This window comes from Peromyscus maniculatus, chromosome 8, assembly GCF_049852395.1.
Source record: "Peromyscus maniculatus bairdii isolate BWxNUB_F1_BW_parent chromosome 8, HU_Pman_BW_mat_3.1, whole genome shotgun sequence".
NCBI lineage: Eukaryota > Metazoa > Chordata > Mammalia > Rodentia > Cricetidae > Peromyscus > Peromyscus maniculatus.
This window is the reverse complement of record NC_134859.1, coordinates 52,154,512-52,178,827: the sequence shown is the minus strand read 5'-3', so window position 1 is coordinate 52,178,827 and position 24,316 is coordinate 52,154,512. Positions and strand designations below refer to the sequence as shown.

Sequence of the window (24,316 nt, the reverse complement as noted above, 5' to 3'; positions counted from 1 at the left end):
ACAAGCTGGGGTTGAGGGAAAACCCAGCAGGAAGCCAGGGCTCTGTGAACACCTCATTTGCCATTCCTGTTCGCCTCCTGTTCGGGTTGCCCCAGCCTCAGGAAAGTCCTCAGTGAAGAGGGGTGAGGCCATCTTCTGGGCTGAGTCTCAGCGAGCCTACATCTGATAAGCACCTTTGGCTGGTCCCTATGTGGAACAGGGTCACATGCATGAAGTTCCCCTCCAGTTTTTAACCAAGAAGCCACCGAGACCATCAGTCTTTAGGGTCATTGAACCTGCAGATGTACTATGCAAGAGCCAATTAATACAGAATCCTGCCTAGGAACATGGATGTTCACAAAACATTATTTTCATTATTGTTACCGTTTGGTCTCTGGTGAAGAAAAAGTTTCAGATCTTTTCATATCTGCATCTGACATCTGCCCACTTCCTCAGCCAAATCTGACTTGGAATTGGTGGGAGAAAAATGCTGTTATGTAGGCTGAGAATATGGTGCTGTGGCAGTACATCTGCCCAGCACCTGCAAGGCCCTGGGTTCAGTTCCCTTTACTGCTCAAAACAAATCTAAAATGTCCCAACGAAACAGTACTGGAGATGGCAATGAAGGAAAGTGATGTCACAAATACTGTACATGAAACACATGAGCGGTGCACCAGACACAGGAGACTGGATCCAGCACCCTGGGTCTGCACACAGAGACAGATCGCTTGGGGATTATCATCCCCTCTGTCACTGTCAATAGTCAATCCGTGCTAAAGGCGTTCCATTTTGTTAAAACAAAAGGCGGGGCTAGAGCTTAACACTGCTCTTCTTGAAGGTCCATGACCTAAAGGTACATCCTGGATTTTCCATCTCCAGCCCTATTATAGGGTGACTTTGAAGGACACTTTAGGGACTGTCTGGCTGCTAGGGTAAAAAAAAAATCCATCTTTGTGATTCCTGATCAAATTTCCCTTTGCAAAAGGGGGTGACAACCTAAGACCAGCAAGCCTGACCAACACTTAGTGTTAGGGGAAGAACAGACAGGCGCCATACAAAACCCACCCGCTCCTGCCAGCCCCTCCTTTATCACTAAACTTATAATACTCCAAAAATGCCTTTTGCTGCTGCTGTTTCTGCACTTTTCTCAAGTAAATAACTAATGCCTCTCAAAAAAACAAAAACAAAACAAAAAACCCACAACCAAATTTAGTAAGCACTCTCCTCCATTCGAAATGGATGAAGGAAGGTCAAACGTGCATACAAAACATACTCGACTTCAAAGTAGAAAATAAGGAGGCTCTAGAACCTGGGAAGAGTATAGAGAAGGAAAGGGTGGCAAGCAATGTTAAGAGGACTCAGGGGTGCAGCTGGATAGAAGGGGTGCCTTTCAACGGACCAGAGCACAGTAGAACAGCTATGGTCGACAGCAACTAATTGCATATTTCAAAACAGCTGACAGAGAGGCTTTTTAACATTGCCCACACAAAGAAATGGTATTCAGCTGAGTTGATGGATAGACCGATCACTCTGATATGATCGTTAACATTATGCCCCATAAATATGGACAATTATGTGTCAATTATAGAGATGGCTCAGCAGGCAAAAGAGGACACCAATCAAGCCTGACAACCTGAGTTCCATCCCTGGGATTCTCATAGAGGAAAAGCAGACCAGACTCTTGCAGGTTGTCTGCTGTCTTACACCCATGCCACAGCGCATTGTGTGTGCACACATACACATGCAGGAACACATGCACATGCAATAAATAAAATACAATGTTTGAAAAGATAATGTATTAAATAGGAGGCTAGAGAGATGGCACCGTGGTTAACGGCGCGTACTGCTTTTGCAGAGCACCCAAATTCAGTTCCCAGAACTCACATCGGGCAGCTCACAACCGCTTGTAACTCTAGCTCACAGGGGGGTGCAACATCCTCCTCTGTCCTTTGAAGGCACTTTGTGCTCAGGTATACATGACATCCCCACCCCCACCCTGCACACATATCCACATAATAAAACAGGTAATAAAATCTTCTTAATGCACTAATAATAACCATAGTCAAAGAAGTTGTTGAGAAGTAAGGAAGACAGTTGAAAGCTGTCTTCTCCATTGGTCACAGGCCCAGCATCACGTGCTAACAGCTGCTCACTGGAAAGGAACTTCAAGGGCAAGGGACTGCCCTGTCCCTGCAGATGCTCTGGGGACAAAAGGAGGCTTCTTTGGTGAGTTGGTGCCATTTTAACGACAGGCCAACTGTGCCTCATTAGGGAATAAAGGTGGGTGCCATTGCCTACCAGCTGTGGCTGCCATCCAGCTGGCCTGACTTTGCGGTCACTTCTTGTGGGCAGCAGCAGCCCACAGACACTAAAAGAAAACGGAAGTAGCCAGTCTCACCATGGAGACACGTTCTAGTTACTCTGCAGTGCCAACGCCTGTGCTCACAGCCGTTCTCTTCAAAGATGCCTGACTCCCCTAATTGGTTCGGAAACACTAGCCTGTAGGGAGATGAAAGCTGACGGGCAGTTTCCAGAGTCAGTAAGGGTGTGTGATCTTACCAACCCCACTGGGCTGTGCTTTTAGATCCACTGCTAGAGATGCATAAGAACCAGACAGGTGGTAACTGCCAAAACCTTGCCATGGAAGTTCTGGACACACCACCACACCATAGCAACAAGTTAAGAGGCACACGGAATGTGATCTGTATTCCAGGGGCCATGCTTGAAGCTGTAAGCAGCCTTGCTTTGAGATCTTAAGCAACCTGCTTCATCTCTCTTGGGAGGGCTTGATTTCTTCATCTCTCAAATGTGGAAGTCGGACCAGATGGTCTGCGAGGGCTTATTTTGAGTAGATATCATCTAATGCTCAATGATTCTAAATGCTAGCATATCTGTTTTAAGGATGTGCCATTTGTGTAGAAGGGAAAAAAGTCATATTCATGTACAGACATGTGACTCAGAAACATGGACCTCTACTTAAATGCTGCCCATGCCCAGCCTCTTAGGATTGCATCTGTCACCACACTGAGTTCTGTCCTAAGATGCCTGTGTCTACCCCTTCCCTCTGAAAGCCACACTCAAGGACCCAGCTCGGTCTGCTCTGCAATCTGGTTCGTCCCCTGGTATCCTGGACTTCTGTCTCTGTACCCATCAATGTGGCACCCAGAAGTCAGAGTTTATCAGCACTTCCCCCTAGGTGGGCTCCAGTGGAACTATCCTGGCCCCTCTGCTAAGAAATGGGCACATTCAGTTCCCCCTCCGCATGACACCCCAGACACACAGTCCATTTCAACTTAGGGACACCCAACAATGGTCCTGTGCCCCCCACGTCCCACATTGCCACAAGCTTGCCTTGAACTCTTCCTAGCTCTCAGCATACACATTGGTGCCTGTTTTCTTGCTAATCCTCCCCCCCCCCCCCAGCCCGCAAACAAGACCCAGCAGGATCTCTCTATCATCCCACAGTCTGATCCTGGGCATCCTTTACTTGGTTATAACATGATGATCTAGCCTGTGGTCCTTCCAGCAGTAACTCCCATGATGATCTAGCCTGTGGTCCTTCTAGCAGTAACTCCCCAAGGATGGCCCTCTGTACTGGCAGCATAAATGGCCTTTGGGAGGTAGCTAGAAATGCAGAGTCCTGGTTTGCTCCAGCATTGGATCTGTGGGTCAAAGACCCCCTGGATCATTCAAACACCTGCTTATCATTACAAAGCCCCCTTATGCATAGTCTTGGGAGGTCAAGGGTCCCAGTTAGGGGACACTCTTGGATAGCATGTACTATTGCCCTCTCCTGGTCCTAATTCAGGCTTCTGGGAAAGAACATTAAAATCAGGGGGGCCAGCAAGGAAGTGGCTCAGGAAGATTCCATGCAGAGAATGAGTAGGCTTGCCATAGGAACCGGACCTCATAGCTGCAGAGAGCCTCGGCAGCGTGGGCCACACGATCTCTAGGCTAAGAGGTGGGTCATAGGAAAGGTGACCTTTAGCATCCAGGTTCAAAGGTTAGCAGAACAAGGCTTTCTATTTCAGAAAAGCTTCCACCACCAAACTGAAAGGAGGCACCGGCCGAGCTGGAAGACCAGTTAGGCATCACTGGTGGATACCTAACTACCATCTGGGAAGCTGAGACACCCCAAGCCTGCCCCACCCCTTACCTTCCTGTCATGCAGAGATTTATAGTACTTCCCTAGATCTTGCACCTTAGAACTTTCCTGGTAAATCTGGGCCATGGGGGGAGATGCCAGATGGGCAGGAAGAAGCCATGCTTTATATTTAGAAAAAGTTACAAGAAGAACGTTATAAGAAGTATAAATAAATCCACATCAGCTCTCTTCTCCATTACATGCCTTCAACTACCTGTCCCAGGTGAGCCTCCCCTCTACAAACACTCCTTCTTCCCATCTTCCACACAACTCCCCACCTCCACCTCAGCCCCACCTCCAAACCTATCACTGGCTTGGCCCATACCTCCCCTTTCTGCTCCTGTCTGGGGCACATGAACAGTGCCTCCTGGCATGAGGTCCACAGGCATTCCAGACTCGGCAGGTAGAACCCACGACCCACGGGGGTTTCAGAACATCCTCTCTGTGCTATTGAAGGCATTTTCACGATACACAGAAAGAGCCGGTCAAGCATACTTCTGCAGAAGTGGTTCTTACCATGGGTGGGTAGTTGGTCCTTAAGGGGAGCCGCTATGGAAGACACCCGGGGCTGGTCTGAAGCCTCAGGCTCAAGACCAGGCTCCCAGCAGCTTGTTCTGCATGGTACCCTCTGGGGAAAGTGAGGCTAAAGCAAGCAGCTGCCCCAGGGCCGGAGTTCTGAGCACCCTGGGGGATGTTCCTGTGGCTTTTCTCAACACTGTCATCACTGTTCTTTCTCAAAGAACCCACTGCATTGCACAGTTCCTCCCAAATCTGCTCCGGTGCCTGTTGGGAAATCAACAATTCATGCAGGCCTTTCCAGATACAATTTCTAGAGGACTTCTTTTTTTTTCCCCCTCCTTTTCTCAGAAAAAAAAATTTTGGCTGAGGTCACAGCATACAATGGCCAAGCCTGTGTCACTGACCAGATGACTCCCACCCCTAGGCCTGATAACAAGGGCACCTTTGTCTACTGAATTTTAGGCAGGACTCCCTGGGCCTGCCTTATCCCTGCTGGGAGAAGTTACAGCCAACTTCTTCCCAAACCTAAGTCAGGGTTCTGGCCAGGGCCCTGGCTCCAGCTGTGTGAACCCGAGGCCTGATAAAAGCCAGCATGAAAAGAATGGAGAATTTCTAGAAAGGATCATTGTGTGAAACTCTTCTCTGGCTTGGCCTTCAATCTACACTCACCACCACGGAGGCTGTAAGTGAAGACAGGGCTGGATCCAGGAACAATACTGTATCCACCACCTAAATAGGTTTGGTAGGGACCTGGATCCCCAGTGAATCTGATGTTCCATTTAGAAGCTTTCTGGAAGTTGGGGAATCAGCTCCATGGGGGCAAAAGCTCACTGAGCTAGCATGAGAACGGAATTTTGGATCCCCAGAACTCAAGAAAACCAGATACACACGGTAGATATATCTATATGCCTAACTACAGAGGTTCTAGGCAAGACAGAAGACATTCAGCAGAATCCCTGGAAGCTGGGCCAGGTAGCCTGAGGGATGGCATGACTAACAAGAGATGCCATTTCTTTTATTTGTTTTTTTGAGACAGGGTTTTTCTATGGAGCTTTGGAGCTCACTCTGTAGACCAGGCTGGCCTCAAACTCACAGAGATCTGCCTGCCTCTGCCTCCCGTGAGCCACCACCGCCCAGCTAGAGATGCCATTTCAACAAGGGGAAAGGCAAGGACTCATACCTGAGCTTGTCCTCTGATTTCTGCAGGCATGCCTGTGTTCATGCATGAGCAAACACACACACACACACACACACACACACACACACACACACACACACACACACATAGAAAGACAAATAAATAAATAGAAATCTTCTGGAGCTGTTGAAGATTTACACTTAAATCACATATTTCTGTGTTCACTTTCTGTTACAAACTCTAGGATTTTAACAACTGATTGCATTTTCTGTGCTGGGGATCAAATTCAGGGCCTTCTACATGCTAGACAAGTGTGCTACCACGAAGCTGCATCCCCTGACTGGCTCTTTATATAGAAGTAAACAAATCAGACCACCACCCAGGGATGGAGTTAGCCTGGGGTGTGGATGCTGCTGTTCCAGTGCTCTGAGATCTCAAGGAAGGCAGTTACATTTCAATTCTTTTTCAGATATTCAGTAGAGACACTCTAGTAACTTTCTAAATGGTCGTGGGGATCGAAGGGGGAAATAAAACAAGCATGCTGTGCTTGTAAGTCTCTGTGTGTCAGATCTTCAAGTTACAGACAGTTGTGAGCTGTCATGTGGGTGCTGAGAATTGAACCCGGGTCCACTGGAAGAACATCCCAGTGCTCTTAACTGTTGAACCATCTCTCCAGCCCCATGACTGACTATCTTAAGAAATCAAGGAGGAAAGTTATTGTTATCTCCGTTTACTAGAGGTGAAAACAGTGGCTCTTGAGATGGAGCAGAAAAGAAGAGCGGGCAGAAGATAGCTGTGCAGTGCTGTAGACCATGTGGCCAGAAGCATCAAGGGCCGATATAATAGGGAGGAGGTGCTAAGAGCATGGTTCAGGTCCTATGATCAAGAAGGAGTGAGAAGCAGAGCTGAGGATGGAGTGAGGCCACAGGAGCCATGAGATCACCAGAGCTAAGAAACCTAGGTCTCTGAGTTCCGTGGTACAAGCCTGTAATCCCAACACTTGGAGGCTAAGGCAGGAGGATTGTTTCCAGGCCAGCCTGAGCTATCTGACAAGCAATGTCTCAACAACAATAGCAACAACAACTATTATTATTATTATTATTATTATTACTAATGCCAGCCTGAAGACCTGAGTTCAGTCTTTGGGATAGAGTCGTGAACAGAAAGAGGGAACAGACTCCAAAGGTTGCCTTTTGACTTCTACAAGTGCCATGGCACGTGCTTCTGCCTTTATAAAACAAACAAACAAACAAATGAATAAATGTAATTTTAAAAATTCAGCAAAACTAAACAAACCAGGGACAACAGCAAAAACACCTGCAGCTGTCTAGTGGTTCAAATCAGCCACTAAGAGGAGAGCCTTCCCGGGAGGCAGAGGCCCCAGTGGCAGCAATCTCTGGGAATTCTAGGACGAAGGTTGGTGGGGAGCCCCAGCCCTCAGCTCTGCGGCACACATGCACACACAGGACCAGGGTGCTTCCTTGCTCTTGGAAGTGGCTCCTACCCACTATTGCTAAAAGCAAAACTGTATTTGGACCTGGATGGACAATTTCTAGTTCTTCAAGCTTCGTGGAATCCCAGTGGCCATGGAGGCTGTCATAGCCCACAGCTTCTGGATCGTAGCAAAGAGGGCACAGTTTTAAGGCTGTTCAACTAACAGCTGTCATCGGTACCATCTTGGCTCCACGTTACATGGAGAGGCAGATGCACCCACAAGCAACAGCAGACCACTGACCATGCAGAGTAATGGCTGCCCTGCAAATCCACTATGGCCGCCGTCTCGTGGCCAGACACCTCTCTGGGCCACTGTAAACCGGGAAACATGCTCTGATCTGGGCTAAGCAGAACACATTAGTCCTGAAGACTTTCTTCTTCAGGATTCCCCTAAGCTAATCTCTCAAGATCTGAAAGACTCGGGGATAATATGGTTATCCATAACAGAGTAATAGATTCTGAGTTTCGTTTGAGAAGCCACTTGAGTTTTGTTTTATTAATGGTCCTCTTTTCTTAAGGGTTGGCAGTGAGAAATAAACTAATGAGCTCTCCATTTGGCATCTGTAATCGGGTAGATGTCTACATTCGTTCCATAGGTAAAGAGGAAAGATTGTAGGGAGCTCGTGATCGAAAGGCAAAATGCTGGGAATCATTTCCATAGAGCCAGATACGGCTGACCCACAAGATATTATTCTTTGTTTCAGTCGGGTTGAGAACTATCAACCAAAATAGGCCCCTTTGCCGTAGGCCCTCACCCTCTGCAGGATGAATCGGGTTGTGTTATAATGATAGTTAATAAGAAGGAACATCTGGCTATGGTGGTGACTCACTTTTCCTAAATGCTTCATAGTCATGAAGGGAGAAATTATTCACCCGCCTGCAGTCTCCAGGGTGCAGGGTCTCAGGCATCCTCTCCCTCACATGTGGCCCCTGGGTGACATGATCGATCAACCAGCTAATAGTGACTAATTATCCTTTCCTGATGCTACGGAAGATGCAAGCACTATTTCGGTAGTGCCCAACTCTTAAAACTTGGAAGATACAGATAAGTCCCAGCCGGGGGCGGGGCTGGGGGGAGGGAGAAACAGCTTTCAAGACAGACTGTAGCCATGCCAAAAGGCTAAGTCTGGAGACAATAAGTGCTTTCAGAATCCAGGGAGGGCGGGATCCCTGTGGGCTGGGAGGATGAAGGGAAGTTTCTGAGAAGATAAAGACTTTGCCCCACAGCAGGGATAAAAAGGAAAGGCTTAACCGGAGTGCCAGGGACATGATGTAAGAAGCACAAAGCAGCTGGATATCCAATGAGATGAAGGCAGTGGGAGAAAGTGAAGTTGGTTCCAAAGAGAACAGGAAAAGCCAGAACCAGAACCCAGGGATCCAAGGTGGGATGGGAACCAGTTTAGGGGTGAGGTGTAGAGTTGGTTGGCTCTAGACCCAAGTTCAGAGGGTGTTGCCAGAACTTGAAGGCTGTCCACCTGCCGTGTTCCACGTGGGCAGTGGAGGTCAGTCTGGCCCTTGACATGTGGAGCTGGTGGTATGTGGAGACAGAGTGGCCCAATCCTATAGGTGGATTCAGGATTCACAAGGAAAGATGGGGGAGCTGAACTTAAGACACAGGAGAACAAATCCTCTCCTTACCCATGCTCTTTGAACTCAAATCCTCCTCCCCTATCCCCTTTATTGGTGTACACTGTCCCCCAAACCCTTCTTCAAGACTCTTAGAGGCAATCGTATCCCTTCTTCCTCTCTCCTCACTCAGGGCCCAATGCTCAGGGCGACACAGGGGACTTAACGCATTCTAGTTCTGACAGTGTCCCATACATCAAACGAGGAAGGGATTCCAACAGGTCCTGATTTATCCTTCTTGTCTAAGAAGACTCTCTGATACCAAGAGGGCCTGACCCCGGCTTATCTTGGAAAGAGAATGATAGACTAGGAACTGACTGATCTGAGGCCCAGAGAGAGCTGGTAAGTCCTGAGCTCGAAGAGAAGACACTAAGATGAACTGCCATTGGACAGAGAGAAAACACAGCCACAAGATGGGGCAGGCTCCAGGCCTAAAGGGTGTGCAGGGCAGACTCCCAGTACTGAGTGAACACGTCAGAAATGGTGTTCAGTTTTAAGAACCCTCTCATAGCTGGAGATAGCTCGGTGGGTACAGGAGACTGAGACCAAGTCCGACTGACTGCCTGAGTCAGGTCCTCATGATTCTAAGGGGTTTCCCAGCTCTGTCTCCCAGCTTCAGTCATTCTTAGTCTGCTGTTACAATGTCACACCCCTGTGCCATAGCAACACTGCTATTTATTTATTTTGTTTAAAGCAATGCCGGGCATGAACATGTTAAGCAAACACTCGACTCCTGAGCCTTAAACCTGGCCTATTCAAAATTTTGAACTAATAGCCGACTTAAATTAAGCCTAGGTCTTAAGTAATAACATCTAAAAAATCACGGGTATGATTTGGTGGCTTTATTTTTTTTTCCTACCACACACGAAAATAAATACAACTTAAAAGCTGTCATCTCAACGTGATCTAAAATTACCTTCTGGATCCTTCATTGTACGCTCAGTGCATGTTAGGAAACACTCAGGTTGCGTAGACAAGCAGCCTGGCTCGTTTAGGAAATGGTTTCAGGTTGCTTTTGTAATCCTAGAGAACCGAACCTGAATTCCCTGTGGACACACAGCTCTGAATCACTGTGTGTGTAAGTAAAAGGGGCAGTGAAGAGAAATGCCAGTGAGGCCCATGATAAGGGTGCCGGAAGCTGCTCCGGGGAAGCCAGTCAAGTTGCCATGACTCACTATTGAGTTAGCAAAAAAGAAGAAAAGAAAGAAGGAAACACTTGCTCAATCTTGGAAGAGACAAAGACAATTGGAGAACCCACTCGGGAACCACACAGCCAGCAGAAGAGTGGAGAAAGAAGCCTTCCAGAGCAAGGATCGGAAACAGCATTTGTGCCTTCACCACCTGCTCCCTGAGTCGAGATGCGTGCTATGTCTTCATCAGTCCCTGTCTCTAACTTGAGGGATGAGATTAGCAGTGATCTGACGCCCCCCCCCCCCCCCCCCGGCCAGTTGTCAGCCTCTGGACACACATGTGTCAAGGGCCTATCCTTCCCTCTGCACCCACCATTGACGCCTAGAAGTTCCCAGGAAACCAGGGAGCAGGGAACACAGGAAGATTCGAGGAGCTTGGGCAGGTTGCTCACCTGTTCTGAAAGCGGCTGTGAAATTGAAATTGGGAACTGGACAGGAGTGTGTGTGTGCTATGGAAACCATGGCTTAGTCACTAGAAAGGCAGACAACCTTCCTGCAAGCGGAAAAAGGTGCAGAGGCCAATAGGAGTCCACATGTTCCGTCTGGAGGTACATGGGACATGTGTGCTGCATGCTAGCACAGGATCTGTCTGGTATAAGAACGAGAAGAAAGGAGGCTGGGATGGTGGGGAGAGGTGACGCTGGATGAGGAAATGCCGAGCTGAGAGCCTAAAGGAAGAGCACATCTCAGAAAATAATTTAGAAAAATCTCGGGAAACCCAGAAGTCATGACCTCTGAAAGAGGAACAGAAAGTTGGAATGGAAAAACACAGCTGAGATCAAAGGGATGACCCAAAGATGGAAACGGGTGAGTTGGGGCTCACAACAGGAACCAATGTTCACTGAAACCCGTATCAGTGGAGCCCGAGAAGTGCTGATATCAGAATATGAAATTCGGAACTGGGTGATGTAGCACATGTCTGGGAAGACTCAGGAGGTAGAGGCAGGAGGATTAGAAGCCCAGAGTCATCTTTGGCTACACTGTGAATTCCAAAACCCTGTTGTCTCAAAAAAGACAAGGAACAAACAAAAAAAATGCATTGGACTGGGAGTGTGGCTCAATTGGTAGGGCACCGGCCTAGCCAGCACGGAGTTGGAACTCCAGCACACACCTGGAATCCCAGCCCTCAGGAGGTAGAGGCAAAAGAACCATGAATTCGAGGTCATCCTTAAACATATTAAAAGTTATATTATATTGCATATAAATATATGTATGTGGTGTTTCTGTTTAACAAGCTGCAAGTGGGACCCTCTTTCCCAAAACTTTGCAATCACAGACATACCCAAGCAAGCGTGCTAACATCTCAGGTATGACAGAAACAGGAAGGCTTGTCTCAGGCATGCAAGGGAAGGCGCCACCCACTTAGCCTCCAGGCACTGAGCGATAAATCTACCCCAGGAAGGCGACAATGGGGAAGCATCAACTCAAGTGTGAGTCATTTCTTGCTCTGTGTAGACAGTGAACCGTGCTGAGTGGCAGAGTTCCCACCTTAGGGATAAAGCCTGTGGCTTCGATGCTCCATCTTCTCTTCAGGAATCCATCTCAGATCCAGACCACGGTAGCAGGAGGCAGTCCTATAACGATCACTTGATTCCATCTTGCCATTTTACAGATGGGGAAATTGAGGGCCAGAGACCAGGAATGAACACCAAGCCTCCCAGGTCTCAAAACAGAGAGCCCTCTGGCTGCCCTGAATTTGATGCGAATGTTACAATGTAACCCTCGAGGCTACAAAATGAGCTGTGGTCAGACCGCACAACAGCGGCCAGCGCCTGGCTCAGGACCTTAGCACTCCTCCGGGAGAGGTGGAGCTGAAAGCCACTTCCCATTTATTTGTGGCCAAGAGGTCTGGGGAGGAAACATCTGTGAGTGACATCATGAACCCACTTGCTTTTCCCTGTGGCATACCCTCTCCTATCTATTTTCCCTACGATCCGACACTCCAGCCAAACCAGAGGGCCTGGAAGATTCCAGGGCTTCTGGAAAGAACATCCTACAGAGATTTCCAGGGCCCAGCGCGAGATGTTCGTGACCGCACTGGGCTGGGGGCGGGAGTACAAGTCCAGCAGAAGCCCCACAAACCACTCACCCGGCCTCAGATATCTGCCTGCCCCAAACCCAAACCCAGCCTCTGGTCTCCAGCCAGTCATAGAAAAAAAGCACACAGTAGGTTCCAATCCCATTCTGCCAGTCGCATAAGCTTGGAAAACCACTTCTCTAGATGAAACTGGTCTTTATTTAGCCGGGCGGTGGTGGCGCACGCCTTTAATCCCAGCACTCGGGAGGCAGAGCCAGGCGGATCGCTGTGAGTTCGAGGCCAGCCTGGGCTACCAAGTGAGCTCCAGGAAAGGCGCAAAACTACACAGAGAAACCCTGTCTCGAAAAACCAAAAAAAAAAAAAAAAAAAAAAAAAAGAAACTGGTCTTTATTTATTTATTTATTTTCCCCAGTACATACAAATGAAAATACAAGCCAGCATGGTGGTACACAGTAGACCCTGCATTGAGTCTGGGGGCTAGCCTGGACTATACAGTAAATCTCTATGTCACAGAAGTGAATGGTGACCATTCAGTCAGAGGGTAGGAAAGCTGGGAGAAATGAATTTGCTTTGCAATGCTTTCCACCACCTGTGAAGCCTGTGTGACCGTTGTGAGCTGCTTGCTGTCAGCTCCGGGCATCGAGGCTCACTCACTGATGTTGCTTGGGCCTTCCCAACAGGCTGTGTGTGTGGACCTCCCCAGTACATCACTGTCTAACCTTCCTGACTGACATTGCCTAGGCTGACCGAAGGAGCAGGGGGAAGGACATGGACATGACGAGACTGGGATTCAGAGGACTATGGCCACCTGCGAGTCTCACGGGCACACGACTCTCTTAGAAAGCTGCTGGCTGAGCCCATGTGATTTTCCCTTTGGCAGATCCTTGTTCGACTCTTTCTCTACCAGGAAAACTCAAAGCTCTAGCCAGACAAGGGGGCCCAGAAGACACCGAGATTTCCAGCACAAGACATGCATCGACCGTTTCTGGACCTCAAATAAGAGGTGCAGACCATCATGCAAGGTCCTGCCACCCTTCCTGACATGGGCCATGCATGCTTTCACTTTTTCACTAAAGGCACTTCCCTCAAAAGGAGACAGGTTTGACAAGGAGACCCGGGGACTCAGTGCCCCGCCCACCACCACCACCACCACATTTCCCACCATTGGATCAATCACTTCCGCTGCCTGTGTTTTGCCACGAGACCCGACGCCCATTAGGTGCTGCACAACGTCTGTTGGGGGCCAGGAAGCTGATAGACACCAGCTTATGTGATTCCCACAGAAACCTTGGGGGGAATTCTAGCGTGGTTTGAACCCTAATGTTCTGTCTCTAAGCCTAGTACTGATTCCTCCTCACCCCAGGCTGCCCCTGAGTCCATGGACTGAACCTCTGCTGCCTCCCAAGGTAAACATTCTGGTTTGTAGAGGAAGCCAGGCAGCCAGCCCCCTCATTATCCATTTGACCCAAGGAAGGCAAGGCGAGATGCTGATTGCTAGGAGGGAAGCTAGGTACCTGGGGAGGGGAGGGAGCAGCAGGGGAAGTGGACTGTCAAATCACAGCCTATGCGTTCCTACAACCAAGAGCGCTTACCAGCATCCAGGGGGAAATGTGTCCCAGGAGGTGTCCACTGAGCGCTGAGGAGCTGCGAGCAGTTTGGTTTGGGCTCTCACAGAGCTAGGAGCTCTAGCAGGCAGCGTCTACTCATTGACCAAAGCAAGAGGCAGAGAGGCAGAGAGGCAGCTAGAGACTCGGCTCCCACACTAACCCTTGAATCAAGGGAGCCTCCTCCCCTCTGCACTGAATTCTGGAAGCCTAGAAAGGGACTGTCTCCTGGGAGGTGTACCCCCACCCTGCTTCATTTCTCCACCCATTGCTGCTCTGGTTGGAGTGGCCAAGGATGAGCACTCATGGGCCACTTCTGAGCACAAAGAGAGTATTCTATTCAAATCGGTCTCCAGACACAGATGTGCATAAGAAATGCATGAGCGGCGAGGGGTGCGGGGGATGGAGCTCAATTGGCCGAATGCCTGCCTAGCATACATGAAGATCTAGGTTCAATTCCCAGAACTCATAAACTGGCCATGGTGATACATGCCTGTAGTTCCAGCACGCAGGAGGTAAAAGCAGAAGGACCAAGGAGTTCAAGTTGATCCTTGGTTAACATAATGAATTTAAGGCCAGCCTGGACTACATGAAACCCTGTGTGTGTTGGTGGTGATGGTGGTGGTGGTGGGGGAATCAGTCAGGGGTCAAGTAGGCTTCTTCCCACACTCTGAGAAGTACTTGTCAGCTTATCTGGCATATGGACAGCTCTTTTTCTGGCATGACTCGTGCACCAAAAACTGGAAGAGTCTAGAGGGTGGAGACAGCATTGTCCATGTGCCAGTCTGCTTCACAATGGGGAGGAGCTCTTACACACTTAACCCCTGCCCCAATTCCCCAAAGCCCATAGAAATGAAATGGGCCAGGGAGACAAGGACATTGGTAGCTTGGCTGGAGTCTGTGAAACAGAGTTCTCAAGGGCCTTGGGTCGATTCTCCAAGTAATCCGTCTGGGAAGGACTCACATAGACTGTCTACCGAAGCAACCAAAGCCCTTAGCGAGAAAGGCAGAGGGAAGTGACCGAGTCACTGTGAAACAGCACCTGAGATACCAGCATGAGATTTGAAATCAACATGTGGCTGGCCCTTGCCTAGACATTATAAAGTACCTGGAGGTGGTGGCACACGCCTTTAATCCCAGCACTCGGGAGGCAGAGGCAGGAGGACAGTTGGGGCTATACATAGAAAAACACTGTTTCAAGAAAACAAAAAAACCAAAACCAAAAACAAAAACAAACAAACAAAAAAAAACATCTGATAGCACATTTTCATCTAAAGACCTCCAGCTCCTTGAATGCCTAGTTATCCTTGATAAGTTTGATCAGCCCACCTGGTCCCTTGGAATAAGACTCAGTTTCCTGGCTGTGTTGCTAGGGACACATACTGCTGGTCCCACAGGAAGGCAGCCAAATGACTTTCTCTAAAGGTGAGCTGAAGGTACCAATCTTATTTGTTTTACAAGTCAGAATACATCCCTAAGAGTTCTCACCTTGGAGACTTACTACCCAATACAGCTTTGCTACCTTCAAGTGCTAATTAGGTCATGAGGGTCCTGCCTTCATAGGTAGATTAGTGTTGCTATCTCAGGAGTGACTTAGTCACTTTGAGGATGGGCTTGTTAACAAACACAAGTCTGGCCCCTTCTTGCATGTGACTCTCTTAGATGCTATTGCCTTTCTGTCTTCCACTATGGGATGACACCCAAGAAGTCCCTCAACCAGATGTTGCCACCATGGTTTAGGATTTCCCTGACTCTACAACTATGTATCAAGTAAATTTCCAGTCTTTGCAACTTACTTAGTCTGGTGTATTGTATTAGAATGGCACAAAACAGACTAAGATTTCCATCCACAGAACATCAGTGAATCTACAGACGACAGAAGTGTTGAGTAATCAGTGGTCATCCAAAAAGGGACTAAGAGGCTGGACAGGTGGCTCAGTGGTTAAGAACATATACTGTCCTTGCAGAGAACTTGCACTCCATTCCTAGCACCCTTGTTGAGCAGCTCACAAAGATTTGAAAGTCCAGCTCCATAGGCTCTGACTCTCTTCTGGCTTCCAAAGGTCGATGACACTCAAGGGCACAATCCCAAATGCTGGGATAATGGGTGTGCACCACACACCTAGCAGGAATAGACTCTTCAATACTCACTGTGGACATGGGTGCAGGGAGGTCCCCCCCCCCACACACACACATCCCCACCCAAGTGAAATAATAATGACCACATACTGGCCTCAGGGATGGTGATTAGCAGAGGTGGGCGGAGAGCGAGCAGCAGCAGATCAGAGCCCCATTGGACAGCAGCCTGGGTGTGACCACAGCTTCTCATTTTTTGTGACAGAAGTTGGAACTCTGAATTTTTGTTCTTGAAATGTGCTGATTGTAAGATGTTGATAACCAACGGAAATGTATTTAAATAAAACCACTTGGGGGAGGGGTAAACAAAAATAAAATTACAACAAAGTCACAAATCTCACTTGGTTTTGCCCACTGGCCACCAGCTGTTGGCTATCTGTATACCTTGCCATTTGAAGAGGGGCTTTTGGTTTTAAAGAGCTGAATACCGCCAGGCGGCGGTGGCACATGCCTTTAATCCCAGCATTCGGGAGGCAGAGCCAGGTGGATCTCGAGGCCAGTCTGGTCTACAGAGCAAGATCCGGGACAGGAACCAAAACTACATGGAGAAATCCTGTCTAAAAAAAAAAAAAAAAAGCTGAATGCCACTTCCCCAGGCTGCTGGGCAGCAGATCTGCCCAGGCTGTCCAGTTTTCTGGCCAGGATCTCTCACCACTGATCCTAGTGGGTGCAGCTGAATGCTGGTTTCTGGGCTATCAGTGGGCACTTTCCAAGAATTCCACATGTGTGGCTACCTCCACACCCACACCCACAGCCCTGCTCCCCACCCTGTACTAAGCTTTCCTCTGTGGGAAGCACGGATACATTTTCTTGGACGGAAGAGACCCTGGAAAATCTGTCCTACTTGGTTTCTTACCCATGAGTAGAAGAGAATGTTCAGAGAGGTAGGTGTGTGAAGATGACCAATAGGTTAAGGATTGGAGCCTGGTAAAGCAGCCTGGGTGAGGGCAGATACTTGGAGAGCTGGCACAGTCAAAGTGACCAGAGATTCACGTGAGGAGGAAGAGAAAGCCAGCGCCTGGGGACCTGGAGTCTGGAGAGAGGAGGGTGAGATTGGAGCCTCCCAGCAGGTGTGAGGAATTCACTCCTGCTGGCCTCAGGGTCATAGGAATGAGTGTCTCCAGGGGCTTGGGTCACAGATGTCTCAGTCCTGGGGGCCTGGGCACCATGGGTGTTATCTTACTCCTGTTTGCATGTCAGAGAGAAGAGAACAGATCCATCCCTGTCACCAGACCAGCCACTTTCCCCAACTGGGCAGCTTCACCCTGTCTGTGCCTCTACATGGGCTTCTCCAAATGGTGCTGCACACTGACCTCACCCAAGCCTGCCCTTCTCCCTCCTGGGGAGCCAGAGTTTCACTGGAAAGGGAGTCTAGGAGGGAGGCCGGGCTTATACGGTCACCACTCCACTTGAGGCCAGCAGCTTCCACACTTTTATTTCTTTTGAAAGTCTGATAAGTGCCGGAAAAAAAAAAAAAAGAATATTTTCCTTACTGGACTGAAATACACTGACCCTTGCTACGTGTAGGCACTAGGACACTTTGTTTTCCATGCGTGACACTGACTGCATGCACTGTGTGGCATGGGACTCAAGGATCAAGATGCACTGCTGCCCAGATGCAATCTCGTTTTACTGAATCTTGTCCTTTAGAGCTAGGTGGGGTAGTGACCACATCAGGCTTGTGACCAGCACTTGGAAGGCAGAGACAGGAGGATTGTTGATTCCAGTCTGGGCTATATATGGAGACACTGTCAGAAAGAAATGGAGGGGATAGTAGGAGGGAGACAGACAGACAGACAGATTGATTGCAGGGTACAGTAGCTTGCACCTGTAGTTCTTCTAGGTATTCAGTAGACTGAGGCAGGAAGATCACTCAAGTCTGGAAGTTCAAGGCCAGCCTGGGCAACATAGTAGGACCAAATATCACACAAACAGTAGAAAGAACAGGGTCTATGTCTTCAGACACATACCCTTGAAATATTTGCTGTATGTCTGATATTAGAGGAGAGGATACCAAAATGTGATATTCTAACAATATAATTGTGCTGTGTTGTACCATACTATGAAATAAAATGCAAGGAGACCTCTGGCTTAGCCAATATCCTCTAATACCAGCTCACCTCTCCCAACTATTGGAGAACAGAACCACAGCCGGACACTTGTGAATGCTCGCAATTGGCAAAGCATGCTGTTTGTTCTGAAACACGTCATATCCCCATTGCATCCCAAATCTATCCTCTGTGGGATCACCCCAAATGTGACTCCAACTCACTGCAAGGCTGTGGGAAGATGTTCAGCATCCTTTGAGTGTCCCGAGGGAAATGAAGCCTCAGGAAAACTAGCAAAATTGTCCCATGGTAGAAAGAGCCTGAGTCCATGTAAATACAAGTTTTCTGAACTTGAACTTTATGCCTTTTCCCAAAGCTGTCTTCTGGTCTCGTTATATAATCGTGTGTCTATTACTTTTCTCCAACTTGAACACAGAAAGGCATACCCCTGACTATGTGTGTCCTCCATATGCTGCCCTGACCTCACAGCAGAAAGTGCACAGTGTGACACCCAAGAGTCGGAGGGTCCTTATGGAACTCCCATTTTCCTGCTCCACTTGCTGTGTGGCCTCCGCCAGAACACATCACCTCTCTGTTATCTCAAATGGGAGAATGGTACCAGTTGATTCCTAAAGACATTTTCAGGCTTCCCCTGAAAACTACACCACCTCAGTTGGAGCCTCTACAGAGACTGGCCACATGGTGGAAAGGAAAAAAAAAAAATCAAAACCAAATTAAGAAAGATCCAAATTGGAGCGTTGAGGTAAGTCCACAGAAACCAGGAACACCTCCTTCTCGGACACCTAGCCAATCCAAGTGGCTTCCTTTTCTTTTTGGAACCTTGGTCACCATGCAAGCCAGACTTCCTAAAGTCATGAGGACCAGAGTAAGCAAAGAGTCGCCAAAGTCCATCCAAAGCAGCGTCCACCCCTAACCCAAAAGACTATTATTCAAGAAAGTCTTCCCTGTCTGTAGGAGTTGGCCAGTCAGCATCTAGACCTGCTCCTCCTAGCCTGGGGCATCTGCATGAAAGATGACCAAAGTGTCAAGGTCCCCACTCACCTTAGCCCTGTCGTGGGTCCTCATACAAATCTGACAGGCTGGTCATTTTCTGCAACAGTCCCCACATCCACTTCTTCCCCGTGGCATCCGCTAATTCACTGTGCAAAGCAGCATTTATATATAGAAAGTTGCAACCACGCAGGTTAGCATTAAAATAGAGCCTTGACGTTGCCGAGGCAACCAAACAAATGATATTCAAAATGAGAGAGAAGTATTCTGCAATCGGAAAAGCATGTCCACAGCCTTCCAGGACAGCTGGGCTCCTTCCCCTGAGCGGGGTGGGGACGGTCTCTAGAGGAGGACTCTGTTCTTAGGAATCTCCTCCATTAAGTCACCCGCTCTGGCTTCAGCTGAGGCCTCCCTGGCTGCACAGGTTCCTTCCTAAAGCCAGCTCCCGCCTGGGGTGGACCCAAGGCCAAGCAGCTAGGCTTGTGTGAACATCCTGCTCAGGTATGTCAGACTGCAAATGCTCAACCCATCAGGCTCCATGGGGAGGCAGCCTGTGTGTTATTGCAAGAATGCTGATCGAAACCAAGATGCCCTTCAGCTGCTGCCTGCCTTAAACAGAGAGTCAAGAGGGTACCTTCAGCCGAGTTACTTCACCTATTGGAACCTCCAGTTTAAAATAATGAATGTGTGTGTGTGTGTGTGTGTGTGTGTGTGTGTGTGTGTGTGTATGTGTGTGTGTGTGTGATAGAGGGGGCAGTCTAGGAGCTTCTACACCTGGGATGTATCTTTCACCCTTGTTTAATATTCCTCTTGCATAGAGCTGACCCCCATCCCCAGCACAGAAGCTCCTGGTCCCTAGATTTAGAATATAAAACATGTAATGAACTCCCTGTCATTTAAGCCACCCAACGCCCAAGAATGAGCACAGTCTCCAGGTCAGAAGGATCCTAGATAAGTCCAGTGCCTTGGACCAGTCTCTGAGCCTTTCTGAGGCTCATTCTGAGCTCAAGTGTGATCTGGAAAGACTAAAGAAGACTGTCAGTCCCAGGTGCAGTGAGGATGCAGGCTGTAGAGTACTGGGAACTCTCAAAGTGGCCAAGGGCATGCAAAGTGATCCCCCCCACCCCAGCAAAGTGGCAGTTTCCCATCATGCTAAGCACACTCTGGCCACCAGACTCAGCAAGCCTACTCTCAGGGATTTACCCATGAGAAACAAAAACAAGTGTGCACACCAAGTCTGATTCACAAATCTTTAGAGTGACTAGAATTTCAATCTTAAATGTCCCCTAAAGCCCATAGTGTTGGAGGCTTGGTCTCCTACCTATCGGGAAGTGATAGACACTTTAAGATGTGGAGCCCAATGGGAGTTGTTCTGGACATTGTCCTTGAAGGAAACGGTGAGACCCCATCCCTTTCTCCCTCTTTTGTATCTCGACTTGGAGGTGAGCAGCTTAGCTCCACCAATCGCTCGTCACCATGGTGCAATACCTCGCCACAGGCATCAAGCTGATAGCACACAGACATCACATGCTAAGAAGCTGGTCAAAGGTTACGTAGTTTGCTATTCTATTCATGTGACATTCTCAGACAAAGCCACGAAGATGGAGAAGGTGCCAGGGGTTTGGGTGGAGAAGGAAGGTGTGAATGAAAAAGGCAGGCAGAAAGAAAAAAGGTTTGAGACAGCATCTCACTGTGTAGCCTCGGCTGGCCTGGAACTCGGTATGTAGACCAGGTTGGCCTGGAACTCACAGGAGGAACATGAGAAATGATCGAATCTCTGCATCCTGACTATTGGGATGGCTATATGAATCTATGTGTGTTAAAATCCGTAGAACTATATGCAAAAAGGTCACTTTTTACTGTAGATAACTGGAAAAAAAATACTGTTTTCACCTTGGGATAAAGAGAATCACAGTTGATGACCAAGAGGATTCAGCTCAAACCAGGGGTCTTCACCCTTAAGCAGGTAAGCCCTGTTTATATTTGCTCCCAGTATTGTTTTCCATTTGCCACACACTCTTTTGCCTCTGGATCAGCATTCTAAAAGTGTGATTCTTGGACCAGCAGCAGCAGCCGCAGTCGTCCCTCACCTGGCACGCTGTTAGAAAGTGCAGACTCTGGGGCTACCCAGACTTCTTCCTTTTCTAGGTGGTCACATAACCTCTGGTGCACATAGTTCAAGTACATGCTGATGGGTCGGAGCCATTGACCTTGGTACAGCGGCTGGAACCAACTAAACAAGCCCATCATGGCCTGGCCAAGTCAGCTTGCTCTGCACACCTACCTTGCTCTCTGTATCTTCCTTTTCTCCGCCCAACCCTTCACCCACCTTTAGCCTGCTCCAGATATGGCCAGCTGCTGCCCAGCAAAGGAAAGCAAAGCCTATAATTCTCATGTGACCACCATGAATAAGCAGGGGGCACAGGGATGCTTGGTACTAAATATACCCATGGCCTAAGTGGAGACCCCCCAAAGGGAGCCCTTGGCTATTCAGATGGACCGCACACTCAGCACGCTCCTCGCATCAGACCCAGCCCTGGGGTCCTTCACCAGAATCAGAACCAACTACACCCCCTTTTCCTGAAATCAAATGTGAGCCTCGTGGTTACCGCCCCCCCCCCCCCGAAGCCTGGAAGAGCACAGCTTCCCACCTTCGCCAGAACAAATTCAAAGGCGTTTTGCGTGGTTGTTGGCTCCAAAGCCACGCCAAGATGATGGCTACAAGGAAGAAATCAGAACCATATGGATTTCATATCCAACGAAATAAACAGAACTAAAGCACAGGGTTGGGCCCAAGAAACCAGGGGCTATGTGCCTGGCCCAGAGCCCAGGCTTGGTGGCCTGCAGCACAGGCTGGGCTCCCTGGCCTCTCCCCTCCACCCGTGACTCCCACAAACAGTCCCAGGGGCACCCCACCCGCTCTCTGGCTCTCTTTGCTGAGGTTTTGACTGACATTTCAGTGTTTTATTGTTGAGTCTTTAATATATATAATATATATATACATATATATATTTAATATATGTATTCTCTTTTATATTATAGCTAAAGACAATTTGGCTTCTTTTCTAGTTCCATCTAAAGAGGTACAAGCCCAGACAGGAATGTCACCCTTGATGATAGAATTGCAGATCCAGAGGCACGGGGGTGGGGGGGTGTCAGCTTGGTATCCACCCTCCTTCCCACCTTACAGAGCTAGTTGAGCTGGGTGGGGATACCCATCTCCCCTCAATTTCCTCAGATCATACATGGAGAACTCCTTCCTTTCCATTTCTAGGGAAACAACACAGCACTCTGTGTAGCTAGCATTTCTGAATCAAGGTGGTTCTCCCCCTTCCCTCCTCCCTCCCACCCCTGGTGCCACTGGGCACTGTTTGGGGAGCTGCCTGGCTTAGCTCCCATGGCTGCTGGAGCAGTCTCGATGTGTCCTGGGACAACACTCTTCCAGCCTCTGTCTACTCTGAAGGTCGGAGGTCAAGGTCATAGACTGCGTTACTCCCAGAGACTGTCTTTCTCTGCTTCTGAACACTGCCCAGTCCTTATCCAGGGCCTTTCCTCTACCTTCAAAGCCATTGACGTCAGGTCACACCCTGTCAACACTGTCATCTCTCGTCCACATGCAAGGACCTTGATGATCATACTGGGCCCGACGGGGTGATCTATGGTACCTTCCCATCTCAAGACCAGCTTACCTGCAGCTGTAATTCTACCCACAACATTAGTTCTTTTATGTAACCCACCACACACAAATTCCAAGGATTATCATGTGCCCATGGGATTAGCAATAACGGTGCCTACAACGGGAGGCTACAGGCTTCACTGCTAAACACCCTACAACCATAGGTGGATACAGTGGTATATGCATGTGATCTCAGCACTTGGGGGATTGACGCAAGAGGGTAGTGAGTTGGGAGGCTAGCATCAGCTGTCTCAAAGGAAAAAAAAAACCAACCTAAAACAATCCATCACCACAGATAGAATCTATCCCAATTATCAACACACCAAGGCTTAGAAGCCCTGGTGCAGCCTACCACCAAGGCCAGAGTTAGCTCCCAGTGACTCTGACTCAAGTCCATTCCCCAGAGAGCTCACCCTTGGAATGTTTAAAGACTTTCAGAGCCCTGAGCCACAGTGAAAGAGGCATGCTTAACACTATGTTAAGAATTTTAAAGTGAACTTTGTAATTAATCAGGATATCACTCCTGGATCATAGAAAATATGATAAATACTTTGTTTTGTTTTGATTGTGTATGGGGAGGGGTTCATATTGGGTGTGTTGATCCATCACTTACTGTCTGCCTTTATTGGCAAAGGTTCTCCCATTGAAGACCAGTGGCCAGTAAACCCCGGTAATCTTCCTAGGGTTGCAGGTATGTACATGGCTAAGAACCTAGATTTTTACACGGGTTCTGGGGATTTGAACTCACATCCCCAAGCTTTCAAGGCAAGCACTTCTTAGCCACTGAGCCATTTCTCCAATCCAAGGTTTAGTGTTTTTTGTTTGTTTGTTTGTTTGTGAAACAGGGTCTCACTGTGTAGTCCAGGCTGGCCTAGCTCAGCCTACCAAATGATGATGTGCTCCACATTGCCCAGCATAAAACTTGCAAAGTCCATGAAAGGCATCTGATGTGCAGACGTCACATGCACACGCATGTAAAACCCATGTGAATAACTTCAAGTGACACAGCTAATTCTGCTAGGCAGCTGGATTCGTGGTTTCCAGAGTCACTAAATTCCGGAACTAGCCGGCTTGAGCTGCTACGGTACCTGTCTCCCTTTCTTTCCTCTTCCAGTCATGCTGAGCTTCCAGAAGCTGATGCTCATTTCTAGGGAGCTTGGGGAATCTCGGTCCCCCACAATGCCCACTGGCCCCCAGGATCCTGAAGGTGGCCAGCAGTCCTCCACTCTTAAGTTGAGTCCTAAAACACAACCTGGGGAAGAACCAGAACTCTGGGGACATCCTCTGCCTTGTGGAGGTATCAGGAGAGTACTTAGAAAGGATGGCCCTTCCCTGGCCAGCAAAAGCAAACTTCCTGTGCGCCTGTCTCTGGCTGTATTTCCCAGAGCCAGGCCAAGAAGGGGCCGGGAAAGGTGACTAGTTCGGTGTCTGTGTTGTGGTAACACACTGACCAAAAACAACCTGGGAAGGAGGGAAGAATTTAGTGGGCTTCCAGCAGAATCCACGGAGGAACAGAGTTCACTAGCTTGCTCGATTACTTTATCACACAGCCCGGGCATTGCCTACCGTGGGGGCTGCAGCCTCCAACATCAGTAAGAAGATGCTCCCGAAGACAAGCCCACAGGCCAATCTGATGGAGGCAATTTCTCAGCTGAGACTCACTCTTCTCAGGTGACTCTGGGTTGTGTTAAGTCGGCAGCTGGAGCTAATTGT

The 24,316-nt window shown here is 48.7% G+C and overlaps 1 protein-coding gene across 16 annotated transcripts in view; it reads right to left on the bottom strand.

Annotated features, from left to right (window-relative positions):
• Nucleotides 1-24,316, bottom strand: part of Gas7 (growth arrest specific 7) — a 244,088-nt gene that overhangs the window by 103,318 nt on the left and 116,454 nt on the right. For 2 of the 16 annotated variants that reach the window (XM_015992370.3, XM_015992374.3), the window contains exon 1: nucleotides 18,979-19,370. The exons of 8 other annotated variants lie outside the window; for them this stretch is intronic. In XM_015992370.3, the coding sequence (XP_015847856.1) occupies nucleotides 18,979-19,002 (24 nt within the window). In that variant the 5' untranslated portion in view covers nucleotides 19,003-19,370. Of the gene's footprint in view, nucleotides 1-4,639; nucleotides 4,837-13,720; nucleotides 13,853-18,978; nucleotides 19,371-20,248; nucleotides 20,323-24,316 lie in introns of those variants that run through there. 6 more of the 16 variants (XM_042282224.2, XM_042282229.2, XM_076542633.1 and 3 more) reach the window with 5 other exon arrangements.